The 15,073-nt window shown below is 45.5% G+C and overlaps 1 protein-coding gene across 2 annotated transcripts in view; it reads left to right on the top strand.

Annotated features, from left to right (window-relative positions):
- The window catches only part of CLSTN3 (calsyntenin 3), a 120,289-nt gene that overhangs the window by 64,390 nt on the left and 40,826 nt on the right, over positions 1–15,073 (top strand). For both annotated transcript variants that reach the window (XM_089662938.1, XM_089662939.1), the window contains exons 6-9: positions 3,768–3,917; positions 8,047–8,232; positions 8,904–9,173; positions 12,948–13,060. In XM_089662938.1, coding sequence (XP_089519064.1) covers positions 3,768–3,917; positions 8,047–8,232; positions 8,904–9,173; positions 12,948–13,060 — 719 coding nt within the window. The remainder of the gene's footprint in view (positions 1–3,767; positions 3,918–8,046; positions 8,233–8,903; positions 9,174–12,947; positions 13,061–15,073) is intronic.

Below are 15,073 nucleotides of genomic sequence, written 5' to 3'. Positions count from 1 at the left end.
AACTCAAGTTTCCTGCACAGAGCCCTGACCTCAATCTTACTAAACACCTTTGGGATAAATTGGAACTCCAATTGCAAGCCAGGTCTTCTCATCTAACCCCAGTACCAGACTTCACAAATGTTCTTTTGGACAAGTGGGCACAAATTCACAGACAGACACACTCCAAACTCTTGTGTCTTCCCAGAAGAGTGGAGGTTGTATAGCCACATGGAAAGACCAACTCCGTAACGGCCATGATTTTTAATTGAAACCTCCACACTTCGGTAAAGGCCTGTTTTTGTTCCAGCATGACTGTGCCCATATGTACAAAGCCAGTTCCATGAGGACATGATGAGTTTGGTATGGAAGAACTTGTGTGTCCTGCACAGATCCCTGACCTCAACCACACTGAACACCTTTGGTATGAATTGGAGCTCCGATTACAATCCAGGTCTTCTCATCTAACTTCAGAACCTGACTTCACAAATGTTCTTTCAAATTTACTGACACACGCCAAAATCTTGTGGAAAGTCTTTCCAGAAGAGTGGAGGATGTTCTAGTCACATAGAAAGACCAACTCCATAATATTGGTCATAGTTTTGAAATTAAACACCCAACAGTTTGGTAAAGGCCCATTTCTGCTCCTGCATTGCTGTTTCTCTGTGTACAAAGCCAGCTCCATAAAGTTTATTGAGTTTGGTGCAGAGGAACTGGAGTGGCATGTAAGGAGCCCTGACCTCAAACCTTCTGAACACCTTTGTGATGAACTGGTTTGCCAGGTCTTCTCATCCAACATCAGTACCTGACCTCACAGATGTTCTTGTGGATGAATTGGCACAAATTCCCACGTACACCCTCCAAAATCTTACGGAAAATTTGCCCAGAAGAGTGAAGGATGTTATAGCGGCAAAGGGGAACCAACTCCATAATAATGGCCATAGTTTTAGAATGGCCTGTCCAAAAAAACTAATGTAGGTGGGATAGTGAGGAGTCCACAAATGTTTGGCCATATAGTGAATCTCTGTGGGCTCATTGTCACATTGTGGACTGATTGTTTTATGGGGAACAGCTGATATTCCAGCGTAAGACCGGTGCCTAAGCTTAGAGCAAGGGCATGATGGATATACACTAACCGGCCACTTTATTAGGTCCACCTTGCTAGTACCGGGTTGGACCCCCTTTTGCCTTCAGAACTGCCTTAATTCTTCATGGCGTAGATGCAACGAGGTGTTGGAAACATTCCACAGAGATTTTGGCCCATATTGACATGAGTTACTATTGCCTTTCTATCATCTCCAACCAGTCTGCCCATTCTCCTCTGACCTCTGACATCAACATATTTCTGGATATTTTCTCTTTTTTGGACCATTCTCTGTAAACCCTAGAGATGGTTGTGAGTTAAAATCCCAGTAGATCAGCAGTTTTTGAAATACTCAGACCACCCCCCCTGGCACCAACAACCATGCCACGTTCAAAGCCACTTAAATCCCCTTTCTTCCCAATTCTGATGCTCGGTTTGAACTTCAGCAAGTTGTCTTCACCACATCTTGATGCCTAAATGCATTTTATTGCTGCCATGTGATTGGCTGATTAGCAGTTTGTGTTACCAAGCAATTGAACCGGTGTACCTAATAAAGTGGCCGGAGAGTTTAGAACTCGTATGCTCATGCAAACATCGATCACTTTGATCATGTCTGGGCGTGGATTTTATTCTCGCTCACTGAGAAAGATGGGTGAAGAGGAGCCTGTCCATTCCTATTCAATTCATGCCACTGCAATGTTCTTGACCAACAAATGGAAGTGGTTTATGAAGATAATCCCCAACTCCAGACCAAACCTTGTTGAAAATTTGGAAACTAAGGCAGGTTTTTATTGCCATCTGTGTCCCTGCTGAGGAGATTCGCTCTCATCTAATGTCAAGACAAGTGATGATTTCTTTGTTCTACAGGAATAGAAAGAAGAAAAAATGATTTTTTAGTAAAGAGGGGAGGGTAAAATTTTTTTATAGAAGTTACTACCTTTGTGTCCCAGTGATGACCACAACCCCATTTCTTGTACAGGTGTCCCAGGAACAGGAAGTGAGGGAAAATCTCCCTAATGGGGACCCCCAGCTAAGGTTTTAACTCTTTCTCACTCTTTTCAACAGCAAGAAAAAGTTTGCAAAATGTGCTTTAGCATTTTTTTAAAAGCCCACCATCTACACTTGTACTCAATGGCTTTATTCAGTACCTGGAATATCTTGAAGTGGCTGGTAAAAGACAAAGGTTAAACAAAACTTTAAAATACTCCATGTGCAGCAAAAAAAACACTTGGACTTAAAGCTGAAATTTAAAGAAGAAATGCTGGAAAATATTTTATTTTCCCATGCAGTGGAGCTATGCCTGCACTGCATGGGTTAAATGCTCATTCTTGTCTAGGGGCTCTGAAGGTGAAGATATAATTACCTAATCCGCTGATCCTCAGAGAACAAGACCAGTTCCCACCTCTCCTGCTGTGAATGGACTGTTCCTGACGTCATCACGCCCATAGACCAGCTCTTGACATGAGGACGGCAGGAACAGTCCACTGCTGGATGTGGGGTAGCGCGCTTTTCTAGAGGATCGGAGGACAGAGTAAGTACAGCTTATCCCTGAGCCCTATACAAAATGATCACTTACCTAGTGCAGTGCAGGCACAACCCCACAACATTTTCCCCGGAGTTCTGCTTTAATCTGTGTGTGTTTTGCCTTTCCTGGTTCCTCATTTCCTGCTTCATCAGCATGATAATTACTAAAAAATAAACTCTTTCTTTTATCATGACATTCTTTATTTTAAATCCAATGATGTCATCAATGGGTCTCTATGCTTCTGTATGCAATACAGGCAGATCATAGCTGGTGGGTGGGGTCAGCAGGGTGCTTCCTAGTATTGGGTTGTACCCCCTTTTGCCTTGCTAGTACCTGGTTGGACCCCCTTTTGCCTTCAGAACGGCAACAGTAACTCATGTCAATATGGTCCAAAATCTCTGAGGAATGTTTTCAACACCTTGTTGAATCTACGCCATGAAGAATTAAGGCAGTTCTGAAGGCAAAAGGGGGTCCAACCTGGTACTAGCAAGGTGCCTCTGTGCACCTCTATGGAGCCCTCATCCCCGACTGGAGCAGTGGGATGGCTCTTGGGAGGAGTTATGCAAATACCAGAATGGTTTGATGAGTGGAGGAATTGGAGGAAGGCTGTCTTTGCATGCAGATTGTCCCCGGTGATTATGAGCCTCCATGATTCATAAACTGGAACCCCGAATGGAAGGGGCAGGCCGGGGACAGTCAGGCTGGGGATGGAACAGGATTAATGATGCTGGACATCCTCCAGCCAGGCAAGGAGGCAGGTTCTATCTGACTTGCTGCAGCTTCTGATGCACATTGTGAGCAGCTCGCAGTGTGCATTGAAATCAGAGTAAACCATTTCAGTCCAGGAGAGGAGCCGGTATAACTGTGCAAGACTGAAGGTAAGGTTGGAGGTCAGATTTAAAACCTAAAAAGTATCATGATGAAAAGTCAGTGCTTCAGTAGCATCCACAAAGAAATCTCCTTTATTGCTAAGGAACGATGCATATAATCAATGGATGAGGCCAACGCGTTTCGGCTGGTGTTGGTGTTCCTTACCAATAAAGGAGATTTGTTTGTGGATCGTCATGTTTGTTTGTTTCATCGTGATACAACGTTGAAAAAAGTTTTGTCTAGAGTTGAGGTTCAATGTACCGTTGTTTGTGTCCTCATAGACCTCAGATGTCACTTGAATTGTGTCTGTAGGTTATATAAAGAACACTCAGCCTCTGCAAGCCAATGGTGACAGGTTGATCAGATTCACGGTGACGGCATATGACTGTGGCAAGAAACGGGCCGTGGAGGATGCAGAGGTGGAGATCCAGGTGAAGCCCATCTGCAAGCCCAGCTGGAAAGGTAACCACATGTACAAAATGAGCCACCCTCTGTGGACCTTCAAACATCAAACTCTGTGGACCTTGTGTCATCAAACTGACTTCTTAGCATTAGCTAGCACAGCCTTTCTCAACCAGGGTGCCCAGGCATCCTGGGGTGCCTTGAGGTTTCCTCAGGGGTGCCTTAAGGTTTCTTCAGGGGTGCCTTGAGGTTTCCGCAGGGGTGCCTTGAGGTTTCTTCAGGGGTGCCTTGAGGTTTCCTCAGGGGGTGCCTTGAGGTTTCTTCAGGGGTGCCTTGAGGTTCCTTCAGGGGTGCCTTGAGGTTTCTTCAGGGGTGCCTTGGCAAGATGTCTAAAAATTGGCCAAAACTTGTATACAAGCCAGTGAATGGAACAAGCCCACAGGTATTCATTGTGCACCATTACGACCTTCTAGCCGCTGGCGTCCTGACAACCGATGACATCATCAGTTGATAAGGAGGATGTCAGCTGCCTGCACAGCATCCTAGTGTGACCCTCCACCGCCCCTCTCCATCAGTACTGGGGTCACATTAGCTCAGTGATGGAGAAAAACTGAGGGAGAGGAGAAACATTGGCATACTAGTCAGTACCAGTGTGCAAAAGTGTATTTGCTTTGGAAGAATAAATCCCCTCTAATGTTGGGTGTGCTATGTGTGTGGATGTTGCTGCGTTATATAGAACTATTAGAATAGTTTTTCACATTTTAGAATGGGGTGCCTCAAGACTGTCCAGTATTTTAAAGGGTGCCTCAGGACTGTCCATAATTTTAAAGGGTGCCTCGGGACCGTCCATCATTTTAAAGCGTGCCTCGGGACTGTCCATCATTTTAAAGGGTGCCTCGGGACCGTCCATCATTTTAAAGGGTGCCTCGGGACTGTCCATCATTTTAAAGGGTGCCTCGGGACTGTCCATCATTTTAAAGGGTGCCTCGGGACTGTCCATCATTTTAAAGGGTGCCTCGGGACTGTCCATCATTTTAAAGCGTGCCTCGGGACTGTCTATCATTTTAAAGGATACCTCGGGGCTGTCCATCATTTTAAAGGGTGCCTCGGGACTGTCCATCATTTTAAAGGGTGCCTCGGGACTGTCCATCATTTTAAAGGGTGCCTTGAGTGAAAAAAGGTTGAGAAACACTGAGCTAGCAACATCTGCCTGTTCCTTAACCCCTCGCCCTCCAGAGGTTTAACCCCCCCCCCTTCCTGACCAGACCATTTTTTGTGATAGGGCACTGCGTTAATTTTTTTTAATAGTGATGGTGGTGATAGCGGGACCGCGGCGGGCATTGTGACACTGGTGGGAACTGACTTGGTGTCACTGACATCTCCAGTGATCAGTGCTAATAAAAAGCACTGACACTGTACTAATGGCACTGGGCAGAAAGGAGTTAACATGTTGGGCGATCAAAGGGTTAACTGTGTGCAGGGTGTGTTTTACTGTGTGTGTTTCATTGAAGCACACTGCTTTGTATGGTTATGCTATGCAGAGCCATACAAAGCAGTGTGCAGGAGCTGACAGGGGAGAGATCTGTGTTGTTTATACACAGTTCTCTCCCCCATCAGAGATACTCAGCGATCACTGGGTGCCGTCGATAAATCACTAGCTGGGACCCGGTGATTGACAGCCGAGGCCACGAATGGCAGTGCGGGTACTGATTTACGTGATTTTGCGCACCCGTGCTGCCCTGTAGCAGTATTTCTGCTATAGGGCGTAGCAGAAGCGGTTAAAGTGGTTGTAATCCCTTCCATATACCCAGTGAAGTGACTGGCCTCAGATGATACGCAGAGTTGAAACAAATCCTCCTACATAAGTTGTACCCATTTATCTGCATTCTGCTCTTCTCTACATCTGTTCAAATTCCGGAATTTATAAAGCTTGTCTGACCTGTCAGAAAACAGGGGACAGAGAGCTGAAGTCACACTCTGCAGAGTTCAGTGAGGAGAGCTCTGATAGCTGATTGGAAGGAAGGGAAATAACCCCCTTCACAGGGTACCCAGGAAAAGAGCTGAGGCTGTCAGTCACAGGTTGTGTGCTGGAGCTCCCTCCCCCTGTCACTGTTTTTCTTTTGGTGTCAGGAAAACCTGTCAGAAGTGACACATGCAGAGAGCAGAGGAAGGAGGCAGCAGACAGAAATGACATTTAGTGCTCTGGATTCAGACAAGTACACACAATAGAGGGATATGCTTTGTTCACATTTCATGTCTGACATTTTAAACCACTTTATTCAGCCAATTTGGAATGTTGCATTTTTTTAAACGTATGTAACCCCTTACAATGTACTTCAGACCTGCCCACCTGTCCATATCTGTGGACTACAGGACCCCCCACCCCTATGAAATGGCAAAGAGGAGAGGGGAAGATGTTCTGTAGTCTTGTCGCTAAGTGACAACGCTGCTCCTCAATTCAGTACAGTGAGAGAGTGTTGTCACCCTAGGACAGGAAGTGTGTTACTGGCAGGATCACCAGGTCAAAATATAGGAGGAAAACTAATGCAGTCACCAATCTAAGGACTGGTAAGCTGCTATATGTTACATTTTTTTTTTTGGGTTTAGATGCACTTTAAGCACAGTTAGTAGTGTGGTTTAGGTGGTATTTGTGATGTTTCAGTGTAAGCACTAATTTTTAGTGGGGCTTTGGAAACATGGACTTAACAATGTTCTGACAGCGCATGCTCTGATGATGCTTTATGCGTGTGCAGTGTCTGGGCTCTGACAGTGCGTGTTCTGACGGTGTGTGCTGTGTCAGTGTATGCTCTTTCTGTGTGTGGTGTCTGGTATCTGACAGTGCGTGTTCTGACTGTGTGTGCTCTGACAGTGTATGCATAGTATCTGGGCTCTGACCGTGTGTGCTCTGACTGTTCATGTCTGGTGGTGCATGCTCTGACAGTGTGTGCTGTGTCAGTGTATGCGCTTTCTGTGTGTGTTATCTGGTCTCTGACAGTGTATGCTCTGACTGTTCATGTCTGGTGGTGCATGCTCTGACAGTGTGTGCTGTGTCAGTGTATGCTCTTTCTGTGTGTGTTATCTGGTCTCTGACCGTGTGTGCTCTGACTGTTCATGTCTGGTGGTGCATGCTCTGACAGTGTGTGCTGTGACATTGTATGCTCTGTGTGTGGTGTCTGGGCTCTGACCGTGTGTGCTCTGACTGTTCATGTCTGGTGGTGCATGCTCTGACAGTGTGTGCTGTGACATTGTATGCTCTGTGTGTGGTGTCTGGGCTCTGACCGTGTGTGCTCTGACTGTTCATGTCTGGTGGTGCATGCTCTGACAGTGTGTGCTGTGACATTGTATGCTCTTTCTGTGTGTGGTGTCTGGGCTCTGACAGTGTATGCTCTGACGGTTCATATTCTGGTGGTGCATGCTCTGACAGTGTGTGCTGTGACATTGTATGCTCTTTCTGTGTGTGGTGTCTGGGCTCTGACCGTGTATGATCTGACGGTTCATGTTCTGGTGGTGCATGCTCTGACAGTGTGTGCTATGTCAGTGTATGCTCTGTGTGTGGTGTCTGGGCTCTGACCGTGTGTGCTCTGACTGTTCATGTCTGGTGGTGCATGCTCTGACAGTATGCGCTGTGACATTGTATACTCTTTCTGTGTGTGATGTCTGGTGTCTGACAGTGTATGATCTGACGGTTCATGTTCTGGTGGTGCATGCTCTGACAGTGTGTGCTGTGTCAGTGTATGCTGTGTGTGGTGTCTGGTCTCTGACCGTGTGTGCTCTGACGCTTCATGTTCTTGTGGTGCATGCTCTGACAGTGTGTGCTGTGTCAGTGTATGCTGTGTGTGGTGTCTGGTCTCTGACCGTGTGTGCTCTGACGCTTCATGTTCTTGTGGTGCATGCTCTGACAGTGTGTGCTGTGTCAGTGTATGCTGTGTGTGGTGTCTGGTCTCTGACCGTGTGTGCTCTGACGCTTCATGTTCTTGTGGTGCATGCTCTGACAGTGTGTGCTGTGACATTGTATACTCTTTATGTGTGTACAGTGTCTGGGTTCTGGGTACTTTTTCTATGTAGGCATTGTCTGCACTTTGACTGTCTCTCTACCACCCATCCTGGGGAGATCGTGCTTCATCTATAGCACCTTAACTTCCACCGTGTGCATACAGCTACCTGACAGCTCTGCTCTCTTCCCCAACAGGCTGGAACAAACGCATTGAGTACGTACCTGGCACCGGCAGCCTGGCATTATTTCCCAGCATTCACCTAGAGACCTGCGAGGAGCCAATATGGAACATTCAGGCTACTGTGGAGATCCAAACCAGTCACATCGCCAAGGGCTGCGATCGGGACAACTACTCCGAGAAATCATTACGCAAGCTGTGCGGTACGTCAGTCATAGAACAGTAGAAACTGAAAGGGATAACAATAGGGAACCGATTTGAAAAAAAAAAATTTGCTGGACAAATGTCAAAAACATTCACCCAACTGTTACAGAGTATCCCCAAAATACCCCACCGATCTTGTCTCCAAACATCAACTCCGCTCCTCACACGACCTCCTGCTCTCTAGCTCCCTTGTCTCCTCCTCCCATGCTCATCTCCAGGACTTCTCCAGAGCTTCCCCCATCCTCTGGAACTCTCTACCCCAGTTTATCAGACTATCACCTACTCTGCTCACTTTTAGGCAATCTCTGAAAACCTATCTCTTCAGAGAAGCCTATCCTGCCCTCAGCTAATAATGAAATCTTCTACTCTTCCAGCCAGTCCATCCCCAACAGTTATTACCTTTTGTAGCCCCTCCCTCCTAGATTGTAAGCTCCCAGGATCAGGGCCCTCCTATCCCTCTTGTATTGAACTGTATTGTCTCCCGTTATATTGTAAAGGGCTGTTGGTGCCATAAATCCTGTATAACAATAATCCCCATATTTTGCCTAATATGATTATTTCCTATGATTGTCATTGGTGAAATTTCGTAATAGATAATTACCCAGCAGTCTTCAACATATTGTAATAGTGATTTATTACAAAATCATTTTTTTTCTTTTTTTCCTTCTAGGAGCTGCTGCCGGAGATGTTGACTTACTCCCTCCCCCCAGCCCATTATATAACTGGACACACAGCCTGCCCATACAGGATACACAGGACAGCAGCCCAGTCTACTGGTTCAATGGATCCCAGTCAGTGGAAGTTCCTCCTGGGCGGTTACCTGCAGGGGGCGGAGCAGCGGATCACCTGACTCTTTCTTTTTGGCTGAAACATGCAGGGGGAAGTGGAGGGAAGGCAGGAAAGGAAGAGGAGGTGTTGCTGTGTAACACGGTACAAAATGGTAAGAACAAAGGGATGTTCTAAGGGGTGTCATTGCAAATTAGATTTTTTTTTTTACGTTTTTATATATTTTTATTTTTTTTGTATTTCAATGGTGTTTATTAATTTTAAACAGTATAAAACAGAGGCAACAAAACACACCCACGCAGGGGCTATCAATTGCACCAATAAAAGAGGCATAATAGAGCAGACAACGCTCTAATTCCAATAAGGCAAAACGTATGCCCACGCAGGGGCTATCAATGGCACATAGGTTACAATAACATCAATAAGACTCTGACTATCGCAACTAAAGACAGTTGTCCACTGTCATATCAAAACAAACAGAAAAGGAGGGAAGAAGAGCAGAGAAGAAAGGGAAAAAAAAAACAAAAACAAAAAAAAACCAAAAAACCAAAGAGCAGGGGTTCACGAGCGCCAATAACAAACTCCATTACCTCCCCACACTGGCCGGGGGGAGCGTGGGAAAGGCGTATTGCAACCACGGCTCCCATACTTTCAAAAATTTATGTTGAGAGTCGTTGCATATACTCGACATCTGTTCGTTGAGCATCATAGTAGTCATACGATCCCGCACCCCCTGGAAAAGTACAAATGGACTCTTCCAGGCCTGAGCAATTGTCCTAGTAGCCGATAAAAACAAATAGGAAGCCAACCGCTGCTGACGAGCCAAGAGGCCCGGTATGGGGCAATGAAGCAAAGCATACCGAGCATCCCGGCGTATGGAGAGATGAAACAAAGTGAAAAGGAGGCCAAACACACGAGACCAAAAACGAACCAACCTCGAGCATGACCACCAGATATGCAGTACATCGCCACGATGGCCACAACCCCGAAAACATTGATCACTACAGGCAGGGTTAGCCTGGGCCAACCGAGCCGGAACCCAGTACCAACGGAACAATACCTTGTAGGCTGCTTCCAGCGTGGTCGTATTAAATGAACATTTAGCTATGAGTGACCAGGCCCTACTCCAGTCCTCCGGATCCACAGCCACTCCCAGGTCGCGTTCCCACTGAACAACATATGAAAGAGAAGTGTGAGACGAGCGTCTGTTCAAAACTGCATAAAGAAGGGAGATAAGGCCCGGGGCGCCCGGGTGCTGCTGGCAAAGCCGTTCAAAGGCAGATTTCTGATATGGGAAAGCAGAAGTGGCCCTCAAGGAAAAGTAGGCAGTGCCGCAATTGAAGGTACCGAAAAAATTCCGCTGGGGGAACATCCCGAGACTCCTGAAGGACATTACGTTTTTATATTTTTTTTTTTTTGTTTACAAACGATTTTATTGTACAAGTGTAGACAGTAGAACAACAGCACACTTTAAAAGTGATATTGTCAGCAAAAACAAGGCACTTTTGAAAAGTACAATACATAAAGGTATATTAACATAACAAAGAAGATAAGAAAAAAAAAAAAGAGGAAGTTACAAGTGCATGAAGTACGTAAACGACAAAATAGGTTAGGTGATACACCTGTCAATAGTACATGCCAGCCAACTTTTACTGGGGATGTTATTAAGCATGTAATAAGTGTCTGCAATCTCTCCATGACTCCCATTTTTTATCGTATAAGTGCAGCTTATCCAGTAGGGTATAATGAATGCGTTCCATAAGCATTACAGTGTCAATTCTGTGTAAAACGGAGTCTAAGGGAACAACATTGGACCTCCAATGTAGGGCAATAGACCATAAAGTGGCAATACATAATGTGTGTATCAATCTCAGATTGGCGTCAGAGACCCCTGGGATATGGGCCCCCAACAAACAGGTCTGCATGGACAATCGTATCGGGGCGCCCGACAATAAGGTAGCGACCTCAGAAATCCTACGCCAGATCAAAGATATGGTCGGGCAATCCCAAAATATATGAACTAAAGTACCCGTGCAGTCACAGCCCCGAAAACATAGAGGGGACGTTTGTGGAAACAGTACATGTAGTCTTGACGGGGTATAATACCATCTGGTTAGAACTTTAAGGGCCGTCTCACGAACCGAAAGAGACCTAGAGCTCTTGCATATATTATCCACCATGGAATCCCAATCCTCATCCGAAAAAGTGACGCCACAATCCTCCTCCCATTTTCGTCTGTACAAAGGGGGAGCATGAAAAAGACAGATCAAAAATTGGTGATAAAGATTTGAGATAAGACCCCTACCCCTGGGAGAGTCACGGCTGACACGTTCAAAAAAGGAAATCGGAGAGGATGGGGCAAGGCCAAAGTGCGCTTTAAAAAAGTGCCTAATCTGTCTATATCGAAGGTACTCGCGAAGAGGAACATCAAACAACACGCGCAGCATATCAAAAGTAATATAAGATCCTCCTCTTTGGAAATCAGACAATCTGATAAAAGATCGATCATACCACCAACGAAACATATGAGGGGAAGAAAAGGCTACAACAAAAGTAGGATCACCAAAAAATGACACACCTGGGGGAATAGAAGAGACTAAACCCAATTTAGATTTGTGTTTGGACCAAAGCGTCAGTGAGTGAGCCACTATGGAGTTATGAAAAACAGTCGATCGGGGGGAGATGTTAGACCATAAAATTCCCGGTAAATAAAAAGGGCGTATCGACTGAGACTCAAACTTGATCCACGGGATTTGAGAGTTAATAGTAGCCCATTGTGACAATTGCGCAAAACGAGCCGAGAGGTAATATAGCCAAAAGTTAGGAAGACCGAGACCTCCCGACCGTTGTGAGCGATACAAAATGGATGAGGCAAAACGTGGATGCTTATTTCCCCAAATAAAATTATTAATAGTCCGCTGAAAATGATCCAAAAAGGTTTTTGAGACCGGAACTGGAAGTGCTCTAAAAAGATAAAGCAATTTGGGCAAAATATTCATTTTAACCGCCGTGACTCTACCCAGAAAGGAGATATGATAACCATGCCAGATCTTCAGTAGAGTAGAGAGACGCGATACACATGGTGGATAATTAGCCGCAAATATATCCGAGTATCTGGGAGTGAGGTTAATCCCCAGATAGGATATCCTGTCCTTGACCCAGCGAAATGGGAAAGAACTACGGAGAGATGCACTTAGGGAGTCAGGAACATTAACAGGCATGATCACAGATTTGGTAAAATTAACGGTGAGACCTGACACTTTGGCAAAATCGTTCAATACAGCACACAAGTTAGGTAAAGAAGTCAACGGGTTAGTAATAAAAAGCACGTTTTTATATTTTTAAATTCACATATAACGTCTTTGTAAACATTTATTAAATGGACAGAGCCATCTGATAAGTGATGTTCTACTGTTATCTTTCCCTTGTGTGTTTAAATTTGAGCTTGAACTATTGTAGTCTGTAAACAGTGGGCTTTTGTTTCAGAATGGCTAAACACATGAAAAGGAGTATAGAGCTCCACCTACTGGCTAAAAAAATACTATATTGTGCTTGTATAAAATGATTAATGTACTTAGAAAAATATTATATTTGTAGTCCTTACACTAATAAATAGATATATGAAGGAAAACATGTACAACCCTACTATACATTGTTCTTAAGGGGGAAGTGTAGTGTGAATTGGAGAAAGCTGGAAGCTGATTGGCTGATTTGAATAACTCAGATCATTTCCCCTAGCTGTTATATTGTATACAGTATATGAAACCAATGCAGTGTAGGTGGTGTGGTCTAGTGGATGGGATCTAGGTTTGAACCTTCTGGTTCCAGCAACTAACGCAGTGCTCTGTACAGAAGTATTTTGTTGCTTTTTTTTCACATCCTGCATTTTTGTGTTCTGCCCCCCTCTCCTCTCCTCTCCTGTGAAAAGATGGCAGCTTCTCACATTATACTCTGGCGGTTCACGGTTGCCGAATCTCCTTCCTCTACTGGTCCCTATTGGACAGCGCCCGTCCCGTCAAGTTCCTCTGGAAACTAGAACAGGTAATTACATGAGAACAGCCATACTGGGAGGGCCCAAAAGGACACAGTAAGGAAAAATTGCAAAGAGCACCATCTCTTTCCTCTGCTCAGTCCTTTTCTTTCCTGTTGTCTCTTTTACGTCCATATTTCTATACTGCCAAATCTTCTTTTCTGCCCTCCTTTCCATGTCTTTTTTTCTCCTCTTTCTTTCTCCTGTAATTCTATGCAGGTTGCCTCCTGTTTTTTGCTTACCTCTTGTTCCTTCGAAACTCTCCTGCCCTCTCCTTTCCTCTGTGCTCTCCTGCCCTCTTCTCCTCTCTGTCTTCTTCCTTTCTTTATTCTACTTTCTTTTGTGCTCTTCTGTATTCTCCTCTGTGCTCAGCTATCCTCCTTTTTCTTATGTGCTGTCCTGTCCTCTGTGCTCTCCTATCCTCTGTGCTCTCCTGTCCTCCGTGCTCTCCTCTGTGCTCTCCTGTCCTCTTCTTTCCAATTTCTTTCCTCTCCTTTCCTCTGTTCTCTCATATCATTTCCTTTCCCCTGTGCTCTCCTGACCTCTTCTTTCTTCTATGCTCTCCTGTTCTGTCCTCTTTTTTTCACTCCTTTCCTCTTCTTTCTTTTGTGTTCTCCTGTACTGTCCTCTTCATTTCACTCCTTTCCTCTTCTTTCTTCTGTGCTGTCCTGTGCTGTCCTCTTCACTCCCTTCCTCTTCTTTCTTGTGTGCTCACCTTTCCTCCCTCTGTGCTCTCCTGTCCTCTCCTTTTCTCTGTGCTTGTCTATCCACTTCTCTCTGCTCTCCTCTCCTCTCCTCTGTGCTCTCCTGTCCTTTCCTCTGTGATCTGCTAGCCATCTTCTGTCCTCTCCTCTCTTCTGTGCTCACATGTCCTGCCCTCTTCTTTTATTACCTTCCTCTTCTTTCTTCTGTGTTCCCCTGTCCTTTAGGTTTTGCTCTTCACTTTTCTCTTCTGTGGTATCCTGTCCTTTCTTTTACTTTGTGCTCTTCTGTCCTCTTTTTTTTCTGCTTCCCTGTCCTCTCCTTTCCTCTGTGCTCTCCTGTCCTTTCCTTTCCTTTGTGCTCTTCTGTCCTCTTTTTCTCTTTTTTCTGCTTCCCTGTCCTCTCCTCTTCTTTGTGCTCTCCTGTCCTTTCTTCTTCTTTACTCTCCTTTCCTTTCCTTTGATCTTCTTTCCTCCCATCTTTGATTTCCTGTCCACTCCTGTCCACTCCTCTCTTCTGTGCTCGCATGTCCTGTCCTCTTGATTTACTCTCTTCCTCATCTTTCTTCTGTGTTCTCTTCTCCAGTCCTTTTCGTATGTTCTCCCATGTCCTATGCTTTTTTCTGTGCTCTTCTGTTTTCTCTTCTGTGTTGTCCTCTCCTTTTTTTACTCTGTGCTCTCCTCCCTGCTTCCCTGTCCTCTTCTCTTTTTTGTCCTGTCCTGTCCTCCCTTTTCCTCTGTGCTCTTCTGTCTTCTTCTGTGTGCTTTGCTCTGTGTTCTCCTGTCTCATCTTCTTCTTTTCCATTTCTCCTTTCCTCTGTGCTCTTTTATCCAGTCTTTTCTTCTCCCCTGTGTGCTCTCCTGTCCTCTTCTCTCTTCTGTGCTCTGCTGTCCTTTCCTCTGTGCTTTTCTCATTGCTCTCCTCTCCCCTGTGCTGTCCTGTCCTCTTGTCATGGTCTGGGGCAAGGCTTGGAGACCAGTGGCTGTAGCAGTAGAGAGGTTCACAGGTAGTCAGCTGGAAATGTACAAGCAGATTCCCTAGCGGATGACGCGTGCTCACCCAAGGTGTGGGGTTTAAGCACTAACCAGTCTTCACCAGAGTCCCTGAGGATGGAGATGGGTTTTGCTGTGTGTTAGTACCAGGTCATGGCCCTCAGGATGATCCAGGAGGTGATCAGGCCGGGGTCTGATGGCAGATATAGCAGGTTGGGATCAAGCAGATGCGTAGTCAGTAAACAAAGGTCAGTAGGTGGATGGGATCAGATGGAAGCGTAGCGGATGAACAAGCCATGCAAGTGCTAGCGAAGATAAAGACAGCAGCAG

The sequence above is a fragment of the Staurois parvus genome, unplaced genomic scaffold (assembly GCF_062004578.1).
Source record: "Staurois parvus isolate SC_StPar_1 unplaced genomic scaffold, SC_StPar_1.0 ptg001590l, whole genome shotgun sequence".
NCBI classification, from domain to species: Eukaryota; Metazoa; Chordata; class Amphibia; order Anura; family Ranidae; genus Staurois; species Staurois parvus.
The sequence above is the reverse complement of the archived record's forward strand: the minus strand, read 5'-3'. Positions and strand labels throughout refer to the sequence as shown.